At 53.0% G+C, this 18124-nt stretch overlaps 2 protein-coding genes across 3 annotated transcripts in view; one reads left to right on the forward strand and one right to left on the reverse strand.

Annotated features, from left to right (window-relative positions):
- The window catches only part of LOC128822973 (zinc finger protein 850-like), an 81939-nt gene extending 78354 nt beyond the window's left edge, over nt 1-3585 (reverse strand). Inside the window, exons 1-2 of the mRNA XM_054004899.1 lie at nt 3504-3585; nt 2389-2516 (exon numbers count right to left, since the gene is read on the reverse strand). The gene's annotated coding sequence lies outside the window, so the exon portion shown is untranslated. The remainder of the gene's footprint in view (nt 1-2388; nt 2517-3503) is intronic.
- Nucleotides 3586-3606: 21 nt separating this feature from the next.
- Nucleotides 3607-13275, forward strand: LOC128823110 (zinc finger protein 3-like). 2 transcript variants are annotated; one of them, XM_054005216.1, is made up of 4 exons: nt 3607-3676; nt 6463-6551; nt 10928-11054; nt 12939-13275. In XM_054005216.1, exons 1-4 carry the CDS (start codon nt 3669-3671, stop codon nt 12985-12987), a joined length of 273 nt encoding a protein of 90 aa, XP_053861191.1. In that variant the 5' UTR covers nt 3607-3668; the 3' UTR covers nt 12988-13275. The 2 variants fall into 2 exon arrangements, with proteins under 2 accessions (XP_053861191.1, XP_053861190.1); XM_054005215.1 differs by lacking the exon at nt 3607-3676 and adding an exon at nt 4474-4592.
- Nucleotides 13276-18124: the final 4849 nt, after the last annotated feature.

Consider the following 18124-nt stretch of genomic DNA (forward strand, 5'->3'; position numbering starts at 1 on the left):
GTTGTCCAGAATTGCAGGGGAGAGGAGCAAAATCGGTGGTGGTTTCACCTCACAGTGGTTGATAAGTGGATAGAGATTTATCACACACACACCCCCCGCCAGCCATTCACAGAGGCAGAGGGAGCCCTGCGGGATGCTTCTATAACAGGAGAAGGGATGGCCTGGAGGGCCAAAATAGGTAAGACATGTCCATGCCCTGTCACTAGCAAATAATGGGCACCTGGATCCACCCCAGAGGTGGCTGCATCTTAGCACGGTGGGAAGCAACCCCTCATGGAGGACATTTGTCATGAGGTTTGGGAAACTTCTGGACCCACACTGCACTCAGAGAGACCTCCTCATCCTGTGCCAGCTGGAGCAGAGAAAAGGGTCCAGCCAACTCTCCTGTTACCAGGTGGGGGCCACTGATCCCCAAACAGGGGGAGGCCTCTGGCTTTGACGTGTATTAGAGATATGGCTGATCTCATTCATAGGCAAACATTTTAACAGAGATAAACGGGGGGACAAATGATTCTCAAAGGAGAGGGGGGAAGATGAGGACTGGGCAATTTAACCCTCTGCGACCTCCAGGATGGAGAACGACTCAGGGCAACAGGTTCCCCCCAAGGAAGAAGTTGTTGTGATTTAGGAACGTGGGGAACAGCCCCAAAGCCGAGAGGATTTTTAACTGACATTTCATAATGACATAGACAGAGGCAAAACCTGAAATCTGAGATCAGTGTTCAGAAATGAAAGAGAAAGGCTGGAAATCTGAGGGATTTTGGATCCATTTTTGCAAATTATAGAGAGGAAAGTGGAAAATCAGAGGGATTTCATATTAGTTGTTGATATGAGGTAAAATCTGAGTGTATTTCACATCAATAGTCGATAAATGAATAGCGAGGAAATGGGAGACATTTGCAAAGATTTTATAGCCATGTTCAAGAATTTGAGAAAAAGGGTAAATCTGAGATTGTTCATATTTTATAATTAGAGAGACAGGGAAAAAGCTCAGGGTGTATTCAATTAGTAATAGAGAACTAGAGAGAAAAGGGGTAAAATTTTGGAGTATTTTATATCAATCTTTGAGATTTGCAGAAAAAAAGCAAGTCCCAAACTATGTATTTGATCACATGAGAAGAAAAACACCAGTATCTGAGGGGATTTTATGTTGCTATTAAATAAGGAGAGGGGAAAGGGGGACAGTTTGAAGGGATTTTATGTGACTGTCCAACACAAACAGAAAGTGACGGTTCCCCCCCCCCCCATTCACACGGGCCGCAGGGAGCCCTGGGGGGGGGAACCAGTTTGAAGGGGGTCAGGGAGGGGAAGCTGGAAGGTCCCTGGATGAGGGAAGAGGGCAGCAGTGGGGGATGGGCAGGTGGCCCCACTGACCCCGACTCAATGCAACAATTTCCCACCGGGACTAGGACAAATCACTGCAGATACAGTGGGTGGGAAAATCTCCCACATCAGAGAGTTTAAATGGACACTTGAGGATGGAGAGAACATCAGAAAATCAGGAGAGATGAGAGAGCTGATCATCTGAGGGGAAGGGGGGGGGAAATCGCCACGTGTGAGATAAGGAGAGTGCAAAGGGGCAGAACTAGAGAGAATTTGTATCGGGGGTGAGAGGCAAGTGTCACAAACAGGGACCGGATCCAAAAACTCACCTCCCCCCCCCGAGTTACCCCCCTCATCCCACTGACCTTCCCCGCTGCAATTCCAGTTCCCCCCGACACCTCCCCCCACACCACAGAGGACCCTCGCCAGGCCCCAGTCTCTGCCTCCCCTCCAGGGTGACCAGACAGCAAGTGTGAAAAATCAGGACAGGGGGTGGGGGGGGGGTAATAGGAGCCTATGTAAGAAAAGGACCCAAAAATTGGGACTGTCCCTATAAAATCAGGACATCTAGTCACCCAACCGCCCCCCCTCCAATCCCAGCTGTGCCGGGGGCAGCTCTGAAGCTTCTCCCAGGTTCCCGGGGCGGAGAGTCACTTTCCTGCCCGGCCCAGCGCCCGCCCCCCCGTCTCTCACTCCCGGGGCTGCCCGGGGGCGGGTCCCAGCTGGAGAAAGCCCCCCCGGCCGGGCCAGGCTCCCCCCTAGCAGCAGCTGCCCCGGATCACAAGGGAGGCAGCAGCCGCGTCTGTTCTGTGCCAGGGCCCCCAGCCCTGGGAGCTGGGAGCGCTGTGCCCAGGAATTGGGGGGGCAGCTGCTGCACCCCCCGGGCTGGAAGCGGTTTCCATCATCCCCAGTGGTTACAGTTCGGTTCAGTGGCTCTCAGCCCCCCTGCACAAATCGTTCCAGCCCCCCCCCTTGCCTCTGGGCTTTGTTCTCCTTCCTCCCGGCACCCACCGCTCCCAGCTGCTCCAGCCCCTTCCTGTGTCTGCAAACCCCACCCGGCCTTACCGGCGGCCCCTGCCAGCAGTCAAGGGCAATGGGGTGATGCACAGCAGCAGCGGGAGACAGAGGCGCCCTGCACCGGACCAACCAGCGCCAGGGGCTTGTTGGGGGCGAGAACCCAGGAGTCCCCACACCTTAAGTTGCAGGAGAGAGAGAGAGACAGGGATGGAGGTGTGGCCTGATGCCCTCTCTGTATCCGCAGCTGATTGGTCCATTCCTCTGCAAGCTGACAGATCCCCAGCCCTGTGGAGGGGGGGGCTGGTCCATGCCAGAAACTGCCCCCACCCCCGAATGTGCTACCTTAGTCTCTAAGGTGCCACAAGGCACCTGTTCTTTTTGTGGATACAGACTAACAGGGCTGCTACCTGTAGTAACAAGGAGTCTGGTGGCACCTTAAAGACTAACAGATTTATTTGGGCATAAGCTTTCGTGAGTAAAAACCTCACTTCTTCGGATGCAATACCTGTAGCAGTTACTCATAGGTAAGGGATTGTGAAAAACAGCAATTGTGAAAAACGGCTCGCTGATCTCGCCAGTTCCTACAGCTAGCAGTTTCCTCGCACGCTTGTAAAAAAAACCCCACAAAACTGCTCTCTGGTGCAATTCGCTGCCAGGAGCCGTGATCGAGACCAAAGGTAGTTCTTATTTGCTGACTCGTCCTGATTTGCTAAAACTCCACAGTGGCGGGGGGCGGCAGCATGAAGTCTTGGGCTTCCAAACGACCCAGGCTGGTGCACAAGTGCCTCTTAATAGAGGATTGTAAAAAAAAAAAAAAAAAGAGAGTGAGGTCATTGAAACGTTATTTGTGGTGTCTGAGTGGTCTAAAGCACCAGGCGTAGTAGAACTTTATTATCTCCTCACTTGGGTGTTCTGGTCTCTGGATGGAGGCTTGGGTTCAAAATCCCACATCTGAAAAGTGAAATTCTTTCAACCCCCAGCAGTGTGTGCGTAGATGTGGGATCGTTTCAACGCAAGAACTAGCACTAAAAGATGATCAATTTACCACTGAAGTGAAAAATGTTAGAATTAAAAATTCCAAATTAGAAATCACCTCAGAAACATCGCAAGTGCAATGCTAGAAACACAGCTGTCATTGCTACTACTAGCAAGTACGTACTTACACAGATTTGCGAGGAGGACTTGTTGTTAAAATAGGAATGAAATAGCACAAAGACCTGCATCTGCACAATAACAAAGCAAAATGATGAAGTGATAAAAGTAATTCAGGGAGTCCCAGCAGCAGAGAAGACAAATTGGTGAAGTGCTGGGAGATTTTATGCCGTCAGATGCACTGGTAAGGGATTCTCTGTTTCTGAGGGGGGGGGGGGGGCGCGTATGGAAAATAGTTCACTGAATGAAGTCTCCTGCACCACCTCGGGAGGTGACAGCAGACAGAGGAGCTGCGGGGGACTAGCCCTGGTGCCTTTAAGCACCCAGCCCATGCTGAGAGGTGCTGTCTGGGGAGGGGAAATAAAAAAGCCCCTGTGCCCCCCACCCTATTTTTGCAAACACGGGTGTCTCAGGCCACTGGGGTCACTGTTACCCCCTCTGCCCTTGCCTGCGCTGGGGTTTTACCCTCTGCCAGCCCCTCTCCTAACCCTGCTCCAGCTGCTTCACCCCCCTGACGAGTCAATTTCTGCCCCCAGCTCAGACCCTGGCCACCCCCCTGCTCCGATTCGCCCCTTTTTAGCCCCTGTGAAAAGCAGCCCACAGACTGTGATGGCAAGTAAGGGCAGGGAGAAGGGCAGTGGCTACAGCCGAGGTGACTGCGCATGCTCAGTTCCTGTGCGCATGCTCCGTGCACCCCAAGGGGCACACTGCCAGGGAGAGCCGTTTCTCCAGCACACACGGGCCCGGGCTGGTGGAGCGTTTCAACGTGGGGCGGGAAACGGTTAACAATCCCCGCAGCCAGCCCCGCCCCCGCTGCCCCCGGGCACCGCCCCCTCTGCCAACCCCCCGCCCCCGCCTTGCACCCCCTGCCAAGTCCCCCTCCCCGCAGCCCGGCGCCCCCCTCCCACTTTGGGATGAGGCAACCCCCGCGCGCCTGGGCTCTGGCCCCGCCCCCCAACCCGGGGCAGCTCCCGGCTCCGCCCCCCTGCGCGCGGCGCGCTCGCTCCAACCGTCCTAACGGAACCGCCTCGCGCCGGACCCGCGGGTGCGTCACTTCCGGCTTCTGCTGCCCGGCTCGCACCTCCTTCCCCCACTCCCCGGTAAGAGCCGGAGCCGGGTCACTGCGGGCCGGGGGTCACCTGCGGGGTGGGCGGAGCCGGAGTCGCGGGGGGTCAGTGCGGGGGGAGGGTAACTGTCTCGGGGCAGCAGGAAATCCCCGGGGGGTGGGGGGAGAAACTGGAGTTGCGGGGGGGGAGTTAATTGTTTGTGCCACTTGCCCCCCCCGATAATTCCCCCCCCCCGGTTACGTTCCTGCCCTGGGAGCAGATCCCGAGTCTGGGACCCGCTTTTCTCCGCCCGTCTCACGGGTTGGATCCAAACCTCGAATATCCCCCTTGTCTCCCGGTGTCTGTCCCGGACTGAACGTGCCCCGAGATCCCCCCCCCCCCGCTCTGATTATCAAATACCAACAACCCCAGATGGACCCTCCCCCGATTCTCCAACCCGGGTCTCAAATCTGTGCCCATGTCGCCCCCTTGTCTCTCTTCACTCGTCAGTTACTGATGGGAAACACGTTCAGCTTTCACCTCATCTCCACCACTGACATCACCCCCCCCATTTGTCACTTTTCTCAAATTTACAAAACTAGACCCACATTCCTCACATTTCTGCCTTTTCTCTTCCATTGCTGAACATGGACTCAGATCTCAGGTTTGCCTCTTTCTATGTCATTATCAAACGGCAATTACAAATCCTGGACTTAAGAGGGTTAAATTGCACAAGGATCATCTTCCTCCTCTCCTTTGAAAGTCATTTGTTCCCCCCTTTATCTCTGTTAAAATGTTTGCCGATCAAAGAGACCAGCCACATATTTAATACACGTCAAAGCCAGAGACCTCCCCCCGTTTTGGGGATCAGTGGTTCCCAGCTGGTAACAGGAGAGTTGGCTGGACCCTTTTCTCTGTTCCAGCCGGCACAGGATGAGGAGGTCTCTCTGAGTGCAGCGTGGGTCCAGAAGTTTCCCAAACCCCATGACAAATGGTCTCTGTGAAGGGTTGATTCCCGCAGTGCTAAGATGCAGCCACCTCTGGGATGGATCCATGGTGGCCATTATTTGCTAGTGACAGGGCATGGACATGTCTTCAGTGTTTTGGCCCTCCATTCTCCCGTTAAAGATGCACCCCCCAGGGCTCCCTCTGCCTGTGTGAGTGGCCAGCAGAGGCTGGTGATAACTTTCTATCCACTTATCAGACATTGAGAGGTGAAACCACCAGCAGATTTTTGCTTCTCTTCCCTCTGGAAAACTGCAGGAACTTCAGGTTCTGTAGGGAAAATTCTTCCTGAGTCCTTGTCCTAGATCTGGGGGTGAGGGAGGTGGGAAGGGGGTTAGGAGTCCCACACAGTGATCTGCAGAAGAGGATTCTGGCCTCATCCTTTCTGAACTGTGCTTCTGGTGTCATTGAGAGTAGTGTTAATCCGGAGTCACTGCAAGGAAAGACTACTAGTACCATGAACAATTGTCCCTCTCAGGAGGGGGTTTCATTAACTGCTCTTACCACAGGGTTCTGCTTGTTGCTAAAAGAGGGAAGGCGGCTCAAACTCTCTGTCCTGGGTATTAGGATTCAGCTTCCTGGGTCAGAGACTGCAGCTTCCATTGTGATCTGGGAGAAGAAAAGCCAGTTCCTGACTCCATATCCCCCCAGCTGGGATGTGCACGGCTCGGGGGTCAGTGTCGGGGTAATGCCCCAAAGTGACTCCTTTGGTTCTGCTCTTTTCTGGGGGCTTAAAACTGTGTGGGCTTTGCCTGGCAGGAGCGGCCAGGTCTACACGGCAATAAAGCGATCAAACATGTTCCCAGCATGGCAGAATCTGGGTTGTCTGTCTGCAGGGAAAGGGCCTGGGGGAATCGTGATGTGAAATGAACTAAAGTCTGTTCTGAAACTTCCACAACTGCCCTTCTCACCCTGCCAGGCTGCAGAATGACGCCCACGTTTCGCTCCAGCTGATCCCAGTCTCCCATGGGACAGGGAAGGGAAATGGCTGCAGAGGAGCCAGTCCAGGTAGGGATCACTGGGGGGTTGCTGGTGGGTTCCTGCAGGAGGGAGAGGGGCAGCAAATGCACAGGAGGTGGGAAGGTTTGTGCAGTCTGGTTTGGAGGTTGGAGCGGGGCAGGAAATACACAGGGTGGGGAAGGGAGGAGGCCGGGGTGGAAACCTGCTGGGATCTGTTTAATGAGAGGCTTAGATTCCAGGAACAGACTGTAGTGGTGGTGTAATCATCCTTCCCCTTCTGGGTCGGAGGGAGGCCGCAGCACCTGCCTCATCTCAGGGGAATAAGTAGTCCAGGTGTCTGTGTCCCGACCTCCCTAACAGGCGAAAACCCCTGTCAGTATCAGGGTTATGATCCTCAGGCAGGAGCAGGGCCACCCAGGAGTCTGTGGGTTCTAGGCCCTTAGGTGGGGCAGAGCGGTGAACAGTCTAGCACCCTGGCTTTGGCAGGTGAACGCTGGCCTACGGTGGGCAGGCTGCCACCCCAAAAGTGGGGGGCCCGGGGCCTACCCGACTCCAGCAGTCCCAGCCCAGGGCTTAACAGTGGTGGAGTGATCCGCCGCTGGGTTAGCAGGGAGTCCAGCCGCAGTACGCTGACCGCGCTTCACGCTGCCCCGGGCCACTTCCTCCCTCCCCTCCCCTCGGGGCGTACCTGGGTCAGCGGCGGGCCTGTCTGCCTGGGGTCGGTAGCCAGTGGCAGTCACGGCAGGTCCCCGGGTTCCTCCGGGAGCAGGGTGTGTCTTGGCTCCAGCAAAGCCGCAGTCTGGAGCTACGAGGATGCATCTGTCTCCGCTCCAGCTGAGTTGGGGGCTGGGCCTTTTATACCTCCAGTTCCCCTGATCCACTGCTGGGTCAGCGGGAGCCCCCTCCGCCCCAATGCAATGTGGCCAGTTCTCTGGCTGCCGCTGGCGGGAGCACTCCCTGGCTGCCACTGGCTGGACTACCCTGCCCTCCGAAGGGACGTGAGGCCCCACCACCCTCCCTGGGGTCTCCTGGCTGCCTGCTGCTGTGGGCGAGGAGGAGGAAAAGGAGGAGTCACAGGACGGCTGCAGGACACGGGAGGGGGTTTGTTGCGGGTCTGAGGGACTCTTCCATCTCTGCTCCTGTGCTGGTGAGAGCTACTGGTGTTGTGGGGAGGGGGCATGGAGCCCTCCCCCCCTCTCACCACCCCCACCTACCCTCTGGACCAGCTCTTCGCCCCTCGACACAGCTGCTTCCTTCACGGCCTTCCCCATACCCCTCGGACTGGCCCTGCCTTCCCCAGCTCTGTTTGGCCAGTGGGCTCCCCAGCTCTGTTTGGCCAGTGGGCCCCCCCCCCCCCCCCCGGCTTGCCCACCAGCCTCCTTGCAGCAGTTTCCCCCCTTCCCCTTGCTGCCTGCCCCCCTGCCCCTTACTACCCATTTTCCTCCACCCTCCTTCCGCCTTGACCCCTTGGGAGTTTGTGTTCATTTGCCTGGCCCTCCCCCAGCCTGTCTTCAGTCTGCTCCCTCCCCCTTTCCCTGCACTGCTCCCTCCTCACTCAGCCCCCGGCTGCGTGCGCCACGTTCCCTCCCTAAGTACTTGTGCCCCTTTCCCTTTTTTACATTGCCCTCCCTTCACTGCACCCTCCCATTGGTATTGTGGTCCCTCCCCTTCCCAGTGCAGCCAGAGGAGCAGGTACCCCCATTCTGCCTCGCCTCGATCGGCCTCCCCAAGCCCTCCCTCCATTGGCACCTTCCTGCCCTGCCCGCAGCCTAGCGGGAGGAGTGGTTGGCCTTTCCCCTTCCCCTTCTCCCTCCATCTCCCGCCCCCCACCGGTGCTCCCTCCTGCCCCTTCCCAGAATTGCAGGGGAGAGTGTGGGTGGGGCCTCTCATGCTGACCCTGTGGCCCCCTCCTGCCAGCTCTCCCATCTCTCCCTGCTGCTAACCTCTCCACCACCACCGCCGGCCCCTCTGCCATTGCCCCGATAGGGGGCGCCACCAGCAAACACAAGAACGGATTCTGAGGCTGCCGTGGCCCCTGCCCCCTCCAGTTTTGGGGGAGCCCCCTCGGCCACTAAAAAAGGCCCGGGGAAGAAAAAGGGCAAGAGCCCCATTCGGAAGGTGAAACCCCCCCTGTGGTCAGGGCCATCCTCCCATCATCCACCATGGGACCCCCCTTCTCCTGCTATTCCCTCCACCAGCTCTGGGGGTGTCCCTCCCTTGACCCCAGAGCATACGCCCAGGTGGCTGCAGCCCATCCACCCGCCACTACTTCACCTGCCGCATCCAGTTCCATCCCTGGCGGCCGGGGCCCCTTTCCCACTCTAAGCAGGGAGCCTGGCGTCTGTAGCCTCCTGGTGCCGACCTCTCCCCACATGGAGACCTACGTGCGGGCGTTGGCGCGGGTGGTGGGGCTCACAGCCGCGGTGGCAGCCTCCAAGATGTACAGGAAGATCGTTGTCTTCCTGGCGTCGGAGGCCACCTCTTCTTGGAGGTAGGGGGCGAATATGTCCCCCATTGACCCCTGGAAGACATGAGCGTACGGGTGGATTTTACCTCCTTCCCACCCTTTCTGCCCCATGCTGACCTACTGCCCTTCCTCTCCATCCTGGGGAGACCCCTTTCTGTCATCAGACCTCTCCCCCGGGGCTGGAAGGACCCCGCCCTCTGTCACATCCTGTCCTTCCGCCGGCAGCTCCAGAGCCACGCTAGAGGAGTCCTTTCTGGTGTCCCACCATGGGGCCCATTACCGGGTTCTCTGCTCTTCGGGGGAGGCCCGGTGCTCCCTCTGCCAGTCCAGAGGGACTGATCCCTGGTCTGGCACGGAGGAATGCTTGGGACCGCCAAGACCCAGGTGCTGGGAGCTCAGACAGGGGAATGTGTCAAACGCGAGGCCCGGTCTCACCACCTGCCTTGACGCGGAGAGGGAGGGGACCCCCGCAAGACTGAGGGGGGCCGCTACTGCCGAGCCGTCCGTCCCACCCCCTCATAGGGCCCAGCAGGGGGAGCCAGCTGAGGATGCTGTGGGGAACGGCACCGCCCTCCTCCTGGAGTCCCTCCCTGGGGGGGCCTCGGATGGAGCCCCTCCCGCCCCCTCGGCGCCGAGGCAGTTGTTGACTCGGTTGCTGGCGGGGAGAGATTTTCGCTCCGGTTTTCAGGAGATGGAGGCCCTGGGTGTGACCCCGCTCACCCAGCGGGAGGATGCCCCCTTTGCCAGAGGCCTCGATGTGGGGGGAGCATTAGTCACGCTGCCTCCTCCTCTCCCTTCCCTTCCCCAGGCCGCTGCCTCCACTCTCGGCCCTGGGGTGTTCCTGGGCTCGTCCATCTGCACAGCCACAGATGGCACCAAGCCACGGCCCTTGTGGCGACGGACAGTGCCGAGTGAGCGGGCCCAGAGCCCTTGGGTGCACCCCCCCGAGGCGAAGTGCTGCCTTTCCTCCCAGCGGGGGCTAATTGCAGATGCCATCCTGCCCGACACCGTGGTTACGGGTGCTGAACTTGCGGTGCCCAGGCCCGATGTCGTTGAGGGCCCCCTTCCTCTCCCGGTACCCTTGGCCCCTGAACGCCATCGAGAGGTGCTGCCCGCTGGGGACACTGACCCCATCTCTGCCTCTGCTCCTGATCCCGTTCGCACTCCTGGCTCTGTCGCATTCTCCGTCTCTCTCCCCTCCACCTCCCATACCGCTGCCGCCCCCAGGGTCGTCTCATTCCCCCTTCCCTTGGACGACCCTCAGAGCATCTGTCTCCCCTTCCCAACCCTTCTCTGAGCGGCTGCGGAGGTGGATGTGACTGCTCCGTGCCTTTCCCTACGGGGGAGGACGCTGATGCTCAACCCGCTGGTCCTGTCCATACTCTGAGCCCAGCCCCGTGTATCCTGGCCCGGCTCCAAAGGTGAGCTCTGGAGTTCGTCTGGCCAGGATAGCACTGGGTCTCGCTACACAGACGCATGGGGTTCGGAGGTGGAAACGCCCTAATTTGTGGAACAGGAAACAACCCACCTAGCTGGGGTTAGGAAAAAGAACCACACTCCTAGTGCTGGAGCCTGACCTGACTAACCACTGGCTACTGAGCGATGACGGGGGCATCCACATGTGAGGTGTAGGGGACATGTCTCTCCTCTTATATCCAACTCCTCACAACAAGGAGCGTGTTGGGCTTCCTTCTCCGGAGCTCTCCCTGCACCCTGCTAGGGGCTCCACCTCCTGTATCAGTCTGTGGCTAGTATGTGTGATGGATCTGCTGGGAGAGACAAGGGGCTCTCTCTGTCCCGTCACCCTGGTGGTTCCTGGATGCTCTGAGCGGGGTGGGGGTGGGACTCCTGACTGTGAGCCACCCAGAGCTTCCATTTGATTGGGTCCTTTCCCCCATGAGTGGTGGGGCTGTGAGTGGGGCAGCAGGTACTGAGTGTGGGACTCTTGCTCTTTCAGGGGCCGGTGACCTTCGAGGAGGTGGCTGTGTATTTCACCAGGGAAGAATGGGCTCTGCTGGACCCCACTCAGAGAGCCCTCTACAGGGGTGTCATGCAGGAGAACTACGTGAATGTGACCTCGCTGGGTAAGGATTCCCGTCCCCTCGGTTCTTAGAAGGGGAAGTGACTAATTAAGGTTCACGTCACCCCTACAGTGTAACCATTATGCTGCCCTGATGCAGCATCACCCCACATGCCAGTGACACGCGCACTATCTCTCTGGCCTTCTCCGCTACACAACACTACAGGAACAGAGCACAGGAGCAATACGGCACAATGTCCCACCAGAGCGCTGACAATCCTCAGGGCAAGAACTCCCCCTTGCGTACCTTTAGTGACACAACCTACAAGACTGAAATGGGGCAGACTCGGTCCCTCAGGGGTCACCTGCACCTCTCTGCATACCACAGTCACAGCTCTGCCAGGCTGCTCCAACTGCTCCCTTCACCATGCGACTACAGCTACAGCTGACCCAGTGCACACAGCTGCAGGGCATGCGGATAAATGCTGGTATTCCCGTCTGTGAACACAACACAAACAATGGGATGTTCTTAGTCCTTCCTTGTATCTATTATAGATTCATAGATTTTTAAGCCCCGAAGGGATGACTTGGTCATCTAGTCTGATCTCCTGTATCACAGACTGTAGAATTTCTTTCAGTTACTGCTGTACTGAGCTGAACATCTTCTGTTTGACTAAATCATTTTCAGAAAGGCATCCAGCCTTGATGTGAACTCCTGAACAGATGGGGAATACCCCAGGGACTGGGGTAGGTTGTTAATCTTTGCACCACCCTTAGAGAACCATTCCCAGTGGCTCTTACCAGCTGCAGGGATGGGAGCAGGGTTAAGGTGGCAATGCAGGGATGGCGTGTACATTTATTGTTCATTTTCTGGTTTGCAGAAATTTAAGTTTAGCACCGTCCATATGGTGACAGGCAGGAGACAGCACTGGGCACTCTTAGCTCTGCAGTAAAGTAGTTTCTGGGCATTTAGTTTGTTTAATTTTTGTAGTGGACATTTTGCCACTATAACTGTGTCCACACTCATCCCTTTGCCAGTATAGTTGTGCGTGTGAGATTTTTCACAGCCCTAAACAACAGAGCTGTCTTGACAGAACTGTAAAGAGCAGACCACGCCAGATTTTACAGCATGTGGATTTTACAGCACTTCAAAATATTCTCAACAGGGAAGCAATAGACACATTCAAACCGCTGAGCCCTCTGAGAGTCTCCCTGGAGAGTCCAGCCCCTGTTCCATTGGACGCTCTCAGTACTCTTATATTCACAGATGTTCCAGCTTAACAGTTACACCTCCCATCACCGATCCACTTAGCACAGCACCTATGTGATGTCTACACTAGCACTTTTGTCGGTAACACTTTTGTCAGTCAGGGGGTATGAAAAAAACATCCCCCTGACCAACATAAGTTTCACCCACAAAAGCCCTGGTGTGGACAGCACTATGCTGGCGGGAGCCGCTCTCCTGCTGACATAGCTACCGCCGCTTGTGGGGGGTTTCATTCTGCCGAGAGGAGAGAGCTCTCTCTCGTTGGCATAGAGAGGCGACATGGGAGACTTACAGCAGTACAGCTGTGCCTCTGTAGTGTAGACAGTCTGAGATGCGTATAGAGTGAAAACAAGTCATAGTTTAATTAATGAAGTCTAGAGATTCCAGTGATAGCAAGTAGAAGTATTGGGGAAAAATAGTTACACACAAAGTACAATCAGAGCCCTCGGTCTAGACCCTAGACGTACAGAACTAGAGCCTTTTGTACGTTCTACAGCAATGCTCACACAAAGTCCTTCTAGTGTTTTACAGCCGGGCTGGGCTGTGATCTTCTGTTCATGAGACAAATCACACTGCCAGCTTACCTCCACGCTGGAAGATGCAGGGTGTACCTCTTGTGACAAAGTTCCTCCTCTACCTTGGTGGGTCCTGCGCTTATTGGTGGATTTTCTTGCCTCACAGATTCACCATGTGGATTGGGAAACAGCCCAGAGATCTTCCCCTCTGGTAGAAGCCACAGTCCAGGTCAATTCCTCCTGTGTTTGATCAGGAGTTGGGAGGTTTGGGGGGAACCCGGGCCTGCCCTCTACTCCAGGTTCCAGCCCAGGGCCCTGTGGACTGCAGCTGTCTAGAGTGCCTCCTGGTACAGTTGCACGACACCTACAACTCCCTGGGCTACTTCCCCATGGCCTCCTCCAAACACCTTTATCCTCACCACAGGACCTTCCTCCTGGTGTCTGATAATGCTTGTGCTTCTCAGTCTTCCAACAATAGGTCTTCTCGCTCTCAGCTCCTTGTGCCTCTTGCTCCCAGCTCCTCGCATGCACGCCACAAACTGAAGCGAGGTCCTTTTTAAACTCAGGTGCCCTGATTAGCTAGCCTGTCCTAATTGATTCTAGCAGTTTAATTGGCTCCAGGTGTCTTAATTATCCTGCCTGTCTTAATTGGTTCTAGCAGGTTCCTGATTACTCTAGTGCAGCCCCTGCTCTGGTCACTCAGGGAACCGAAAACTACTCATCCAGTGACCAGTATATTTGCCCTCTACCAGACTCCTGTACCCCACTGGTCTGGGTCGGTCACACTCTGTACAGCCAAATGTACCCCAACATGCCATTATCCTCACTCATAAACAGGATCCTGCTTTTTATTATTTTGTGTAAATTTCCTCTCTTACAGATTTCACAATCTCTTCATTAGCAGTTGGCTCAGCGTACAAACTGGGCACCTCCCCCATCTGTCTGTCTGATCCCATCTGTCTCTTGTCTTAGTCTTAGGTTGTCAGCTCCATGGGGCAGGGACTGTGTTTTTGTTCTGTGTCTGGAGAACGTCCAGCACACTGGGATGATGGTCAGTGGCTGGGGATATGAGCATTACGGTAATAGAAATAATAAATACCAATCATTGGGAGGGGGTTGGAGAGCAGAGAGGTGCAGGGTAGGTTTGGGGTGAAGAGTTCCTGTGAGCTGGGAGGCCTGGGGGCAGTGGGAAGGAGATGTACCATGGAGCAGGTCCTGTAGGGAGTTGTGATGCAATGGAGGGCTGGAAGAAATAAGAAGGAGCTGGTTTCAGTGGGCATGAACCGTTCAGAGTACCCCAACTCACTACAATCGTAACCTGTGCAATAGGACCTCAGAGTTACAAACACCTGGGGTATGGCATTTGTTCTAATTCTGAACAAAATGTTGTGGTTCTTCTTTCAAATGTTTACAACTGAACATTGACTTAATACAGCTTTGAAACTTTATTATGCAGAAGAAAATGCTGCTTTCAACCATCTTCATTTAAATGAAACTAGCACAGAAACACTTTCCTTTTTGTGTCAAAGCTTTTTTTAAAACTTCCCCTTTATTTTTTTAGTAATTTACATTTAGCACAGTACAGTACTGTATTTGCTTCCTTTTTGGGGGCATACGGGGGGGGGTCTTTGCTGCTGCCTGATTGAGTATTTCCCATTCCAAATGACGTGTACGGTTGACCGGTCAATTCATAACTTTGTAACGCTGAGGTTGTAGTGTGTTTAAAAGGTGTCATGGAAGGCTATGGCTGCACTACGGATGATCTAAACCAACAGGAGAGAGTTCTCCCATCGACTTAATTACTCCAGGCCCCAGGAGCAGCAGTAGCTCTGTTGGCAGGAGAAGCTTTCCCACTGACACAGCGCCGGCCACACCGACACGTCACTGTAACTTACGTCGCTCAGGAAGGTGGCGTCCTCACACCCCAGAGTAACATTATTTATACCAACAGAATCTGTAGTGTGTATCTAGCTTAAGATGCCAATTAGGGCTGTCAAACGATTAAAAAAATTAATCACGATTAATCAGACTCTTAAAAATAATAAAATATCATTTATTTAATATTTTTGGGATGTTTTCTACATTCTCAAATATATTGATTTCTATTACAACACAGAATACAAAGTGTACAGAGCTCACTTTATAGTTATTTCTCATTACAAATATTTGCCCTGTAAAAAACAAAAGAAATAGTATTTTTCAAGTACTGTAGTGCAATCTCTTTGTCATGGAAGTTGAACTTACAAATGTAGAATTATGTACAAAATATAACTGCATTCAAAAATAGAACAATGTAAAACTTTAGAGCCTACAAGTCCACTCAGTTCTATTTCTTGTTCAGCCACTCGCTCAGATAAACAAGTTTGTTTACATTTGCAGGAGATAATGTTGCCCGCTTCTTGTTCACAATGTCACCTGAAAGTGAGAACAGGCATTCGCATGGCACTGTTGTAGCTGGCGTTGCAATGTATTTACATGCCAGATGTGCTAAAAATTCATATGTCCTTTCATGCTTCAACCACCATTCCTGAGGACATGCATCCATGCTGATGACAGGTTCTGCTCGATAACAATCCAATGCTGTATGGACCAATGCATGTTTATTTTCATCCTCTGGGTCAGATGCCACCAGCAGATGGTTGATTTTCTTTTTTGGTAGTTCAGGTTCTGTAGTTTCCGCATTGGAGTGTTGCTCTTTTAAGACTTTTGAAAGCATGTTCCACACCTAGTCCCTCTCAAATTTTGGAAGGCACTTCAGATTCTTTAACCTTGGGTCGAGTGCTGTAGCTAGCTTTAGAAATCTCACATTGGTACCTTCTTTGCATTTTGTCAAATCTGCGGCAAAAGTGTTCTTAAAACGAACAACATGTTCTGGGTCATCATCCGAGACTGCTATAACGTGAAATAGATGGCAGAATACAGGTAAAACAGAGCCGGAGACATACAATTCTCCACCAAGGAGTTCAGTCACAAATTTAATTAGCACATTATTTTTTTAATGAATGTTGTCAGCATGGAAGCATGTCCTCTGGAATGGTGGCTGAAGCATGAAGGGGCATACAAATGTTTAGCATATCTGGCACATAAATATCTTGCAATGTCGGCTACAAAAGTCCCATGCAAATGCCTTTTCTCACTTTCTGGTGACATTGTATATAAGTGGGCAGCATTATCTCCTGTAAATGTAGATAATTTGTTTGTTTTAGAGATTGGCTGAACAGGTAGGACTGAGTGGACTTGTAGGCTCTAAAGTTTTCTTTTTGAGTGCAGTTATGTAACAAAAAATCGACATTTGTAAATTGCACTGTTACAAGAGCGAGCTTGCACGACAGTTCTTGTATGAGGTGAATTGAAAAATAGTATTTCTTTTGTTTATCATTTTTACAGTGCAAATATTTGTAATAAAAAATGATATAAACTGAGCAGTGTACACTTTGTATTCTGTGTTGTAATAGAAATCAATATATTTGAAAATGTAGAAAAGCATCCAAAAAGATGTAATAAATGTCAGTTGGTATTCTATTGTTTAACAGTGTGATTAAAACAGCGATTAATCGTGATTCATTTTTTTTAGTTTATCGTGTGAGTTAACTACAATTAATCGACAGCCCTAATACCAATAGAAACCTAATGACATCATGTTCATTAATATTATTGCATGGTGTATGTATGGAGGACAAATTCAATATTATAGATGTTGCAAATGATGTTCTTAAAGCGTGTCTGCCAGCCAGGGTTGAAATTACCCCACCCTAGACAAAGGCAGGTAGTTCTGTTACCTTGAAGGTACTTTCAAGGTACATTAAGAGACAATGGGAATGCAATTTACATAAAAGAAACCATCAAAACTAACAAGGTAACCACTCAGCATCATGGTGGGAGAGGATATCGCAGGACCAGACCAAATTCCATTTTCGCAAACACCAGCAAGGGAATAAACCACCATGGAACTTCCTTCAGCACTAGACTCCAGGCCTTCCTCACAGCTTGAATGCCCTTTACTTTAGAGAGGAACCTTCAGAAAACTCCCTTTCAAAGGTTCACTGAACTATACAAAAGAGAGGCAGAGAATCCCAAGTTATCTTCCACTTAAGAAGACAAAGGAACCAAGCCCTTTGGACTTTGGGGGAGATATTGAGTAAGGGGATGGTCTGCCCTCTTGCTGGTAAGTAGCGTGGTAAGAATCTTACCTTGAGCCAGGACTGTAGTTTTATTAGGTCCTAGTCTCCAGATAGGGTGAGCAGATGTCCCGATTTTATAGGGACAGTCCTGATTTTTGGCTCTTTTTCTTATATAGGCTCCTATTACCCCCTCATCCCCGTCCCGATTTTTCACATTTGCTGTCTGGTCGCCCTATCTCCAGAAAGCATTTTTCACTTTCACTTGCTTGTAACCATTTCTGACTTTCTCCTTTATACCTGAACTCACCTTAATGCTTTTGTTTCTAAACTTGTTTTAATCTTAATCTAAACGAATCCGGTGCTGTCTTTGAATTCAAGTGCTAGCCAGCTCCAGTTGAAGTGATAAGCTGGGCCATTTGAGGAGAAAACAATCCTTATTATTCCTCTGAATGATCTGGGACAAAGTAGCCATTGCAGAGCACATGGTTTGGGGAGAATTCAGCTGTTGCTGACTCTTGCCAAGTGTATTCAAGGCTGGTAGAATCCAGAGTGTGCCTGGGGTGTAACAAGCAGGCTGTTGGTCTCAGAGCTGCTGGTCCAGGGTCACTTATCACACAGACACTCGGTGTGTCCTTGAATGCTGGCTGGGGGTATTCAGACAAGGGAGCTCCAGCAGCAGAACATTGAAACTCCCCCAGGATTACAGACAACACAACTCCTCACGGGTCTGTCTCGGGGCAGCAGGAAATCCCCGGGGGGAGAAACTGGAGTTGCGGGGGGGGAGTTAATTGTTTGTGCCACTTGCCCCCCCCGATAATTCCCCCCCCCCCGGTTACGTTCCTGCCCTGGGAGCAGATCCCGAGTCTGGGACCCGCTTTTCTCCGCCCGTCTCACGGGTTGGATCCAAACCTCGAATATCCCCCTTGTCTCCCGGTGTCTGTCCCGGACTGAACGTGCCCCGAGATCCCCCCCCCCCCCCGCTCTGATTATCAAATACCAACAACCCCAGATGGACCCTCCCCCGATTCTCCAACCCGGGTCTCAAATCTGTGCCCATGTCGCCCCCTTGTCTCTCTTCACTCGTCAGATACTGATGGGAAACATGTTCAGCTTTCACCTCATCTCCACCACTGACATCACCCCCCCCCCCATTTGTCACTTTTCTCAAATTTACAAAACTAGACCCACATTCCTCACATTTCTGCCTTTTCTCTTCCATTGCTGAACATGG

Source organism: Malaclemys terrapin, chromosome 15 (genome assembly GCF_027887155.1).
Source record: "Malaclemys terrapin pileata isolate rMalTer1 chromosome 15, rMalTer1.hap1, whole genome shotgun sequence".
Taxonomy (NCBI): domain Eukaryota; kingdom Metazoa; phylum Chordata; order Testudines; family Emydidae; genus Malaclemys; species Malaclemys terrapin.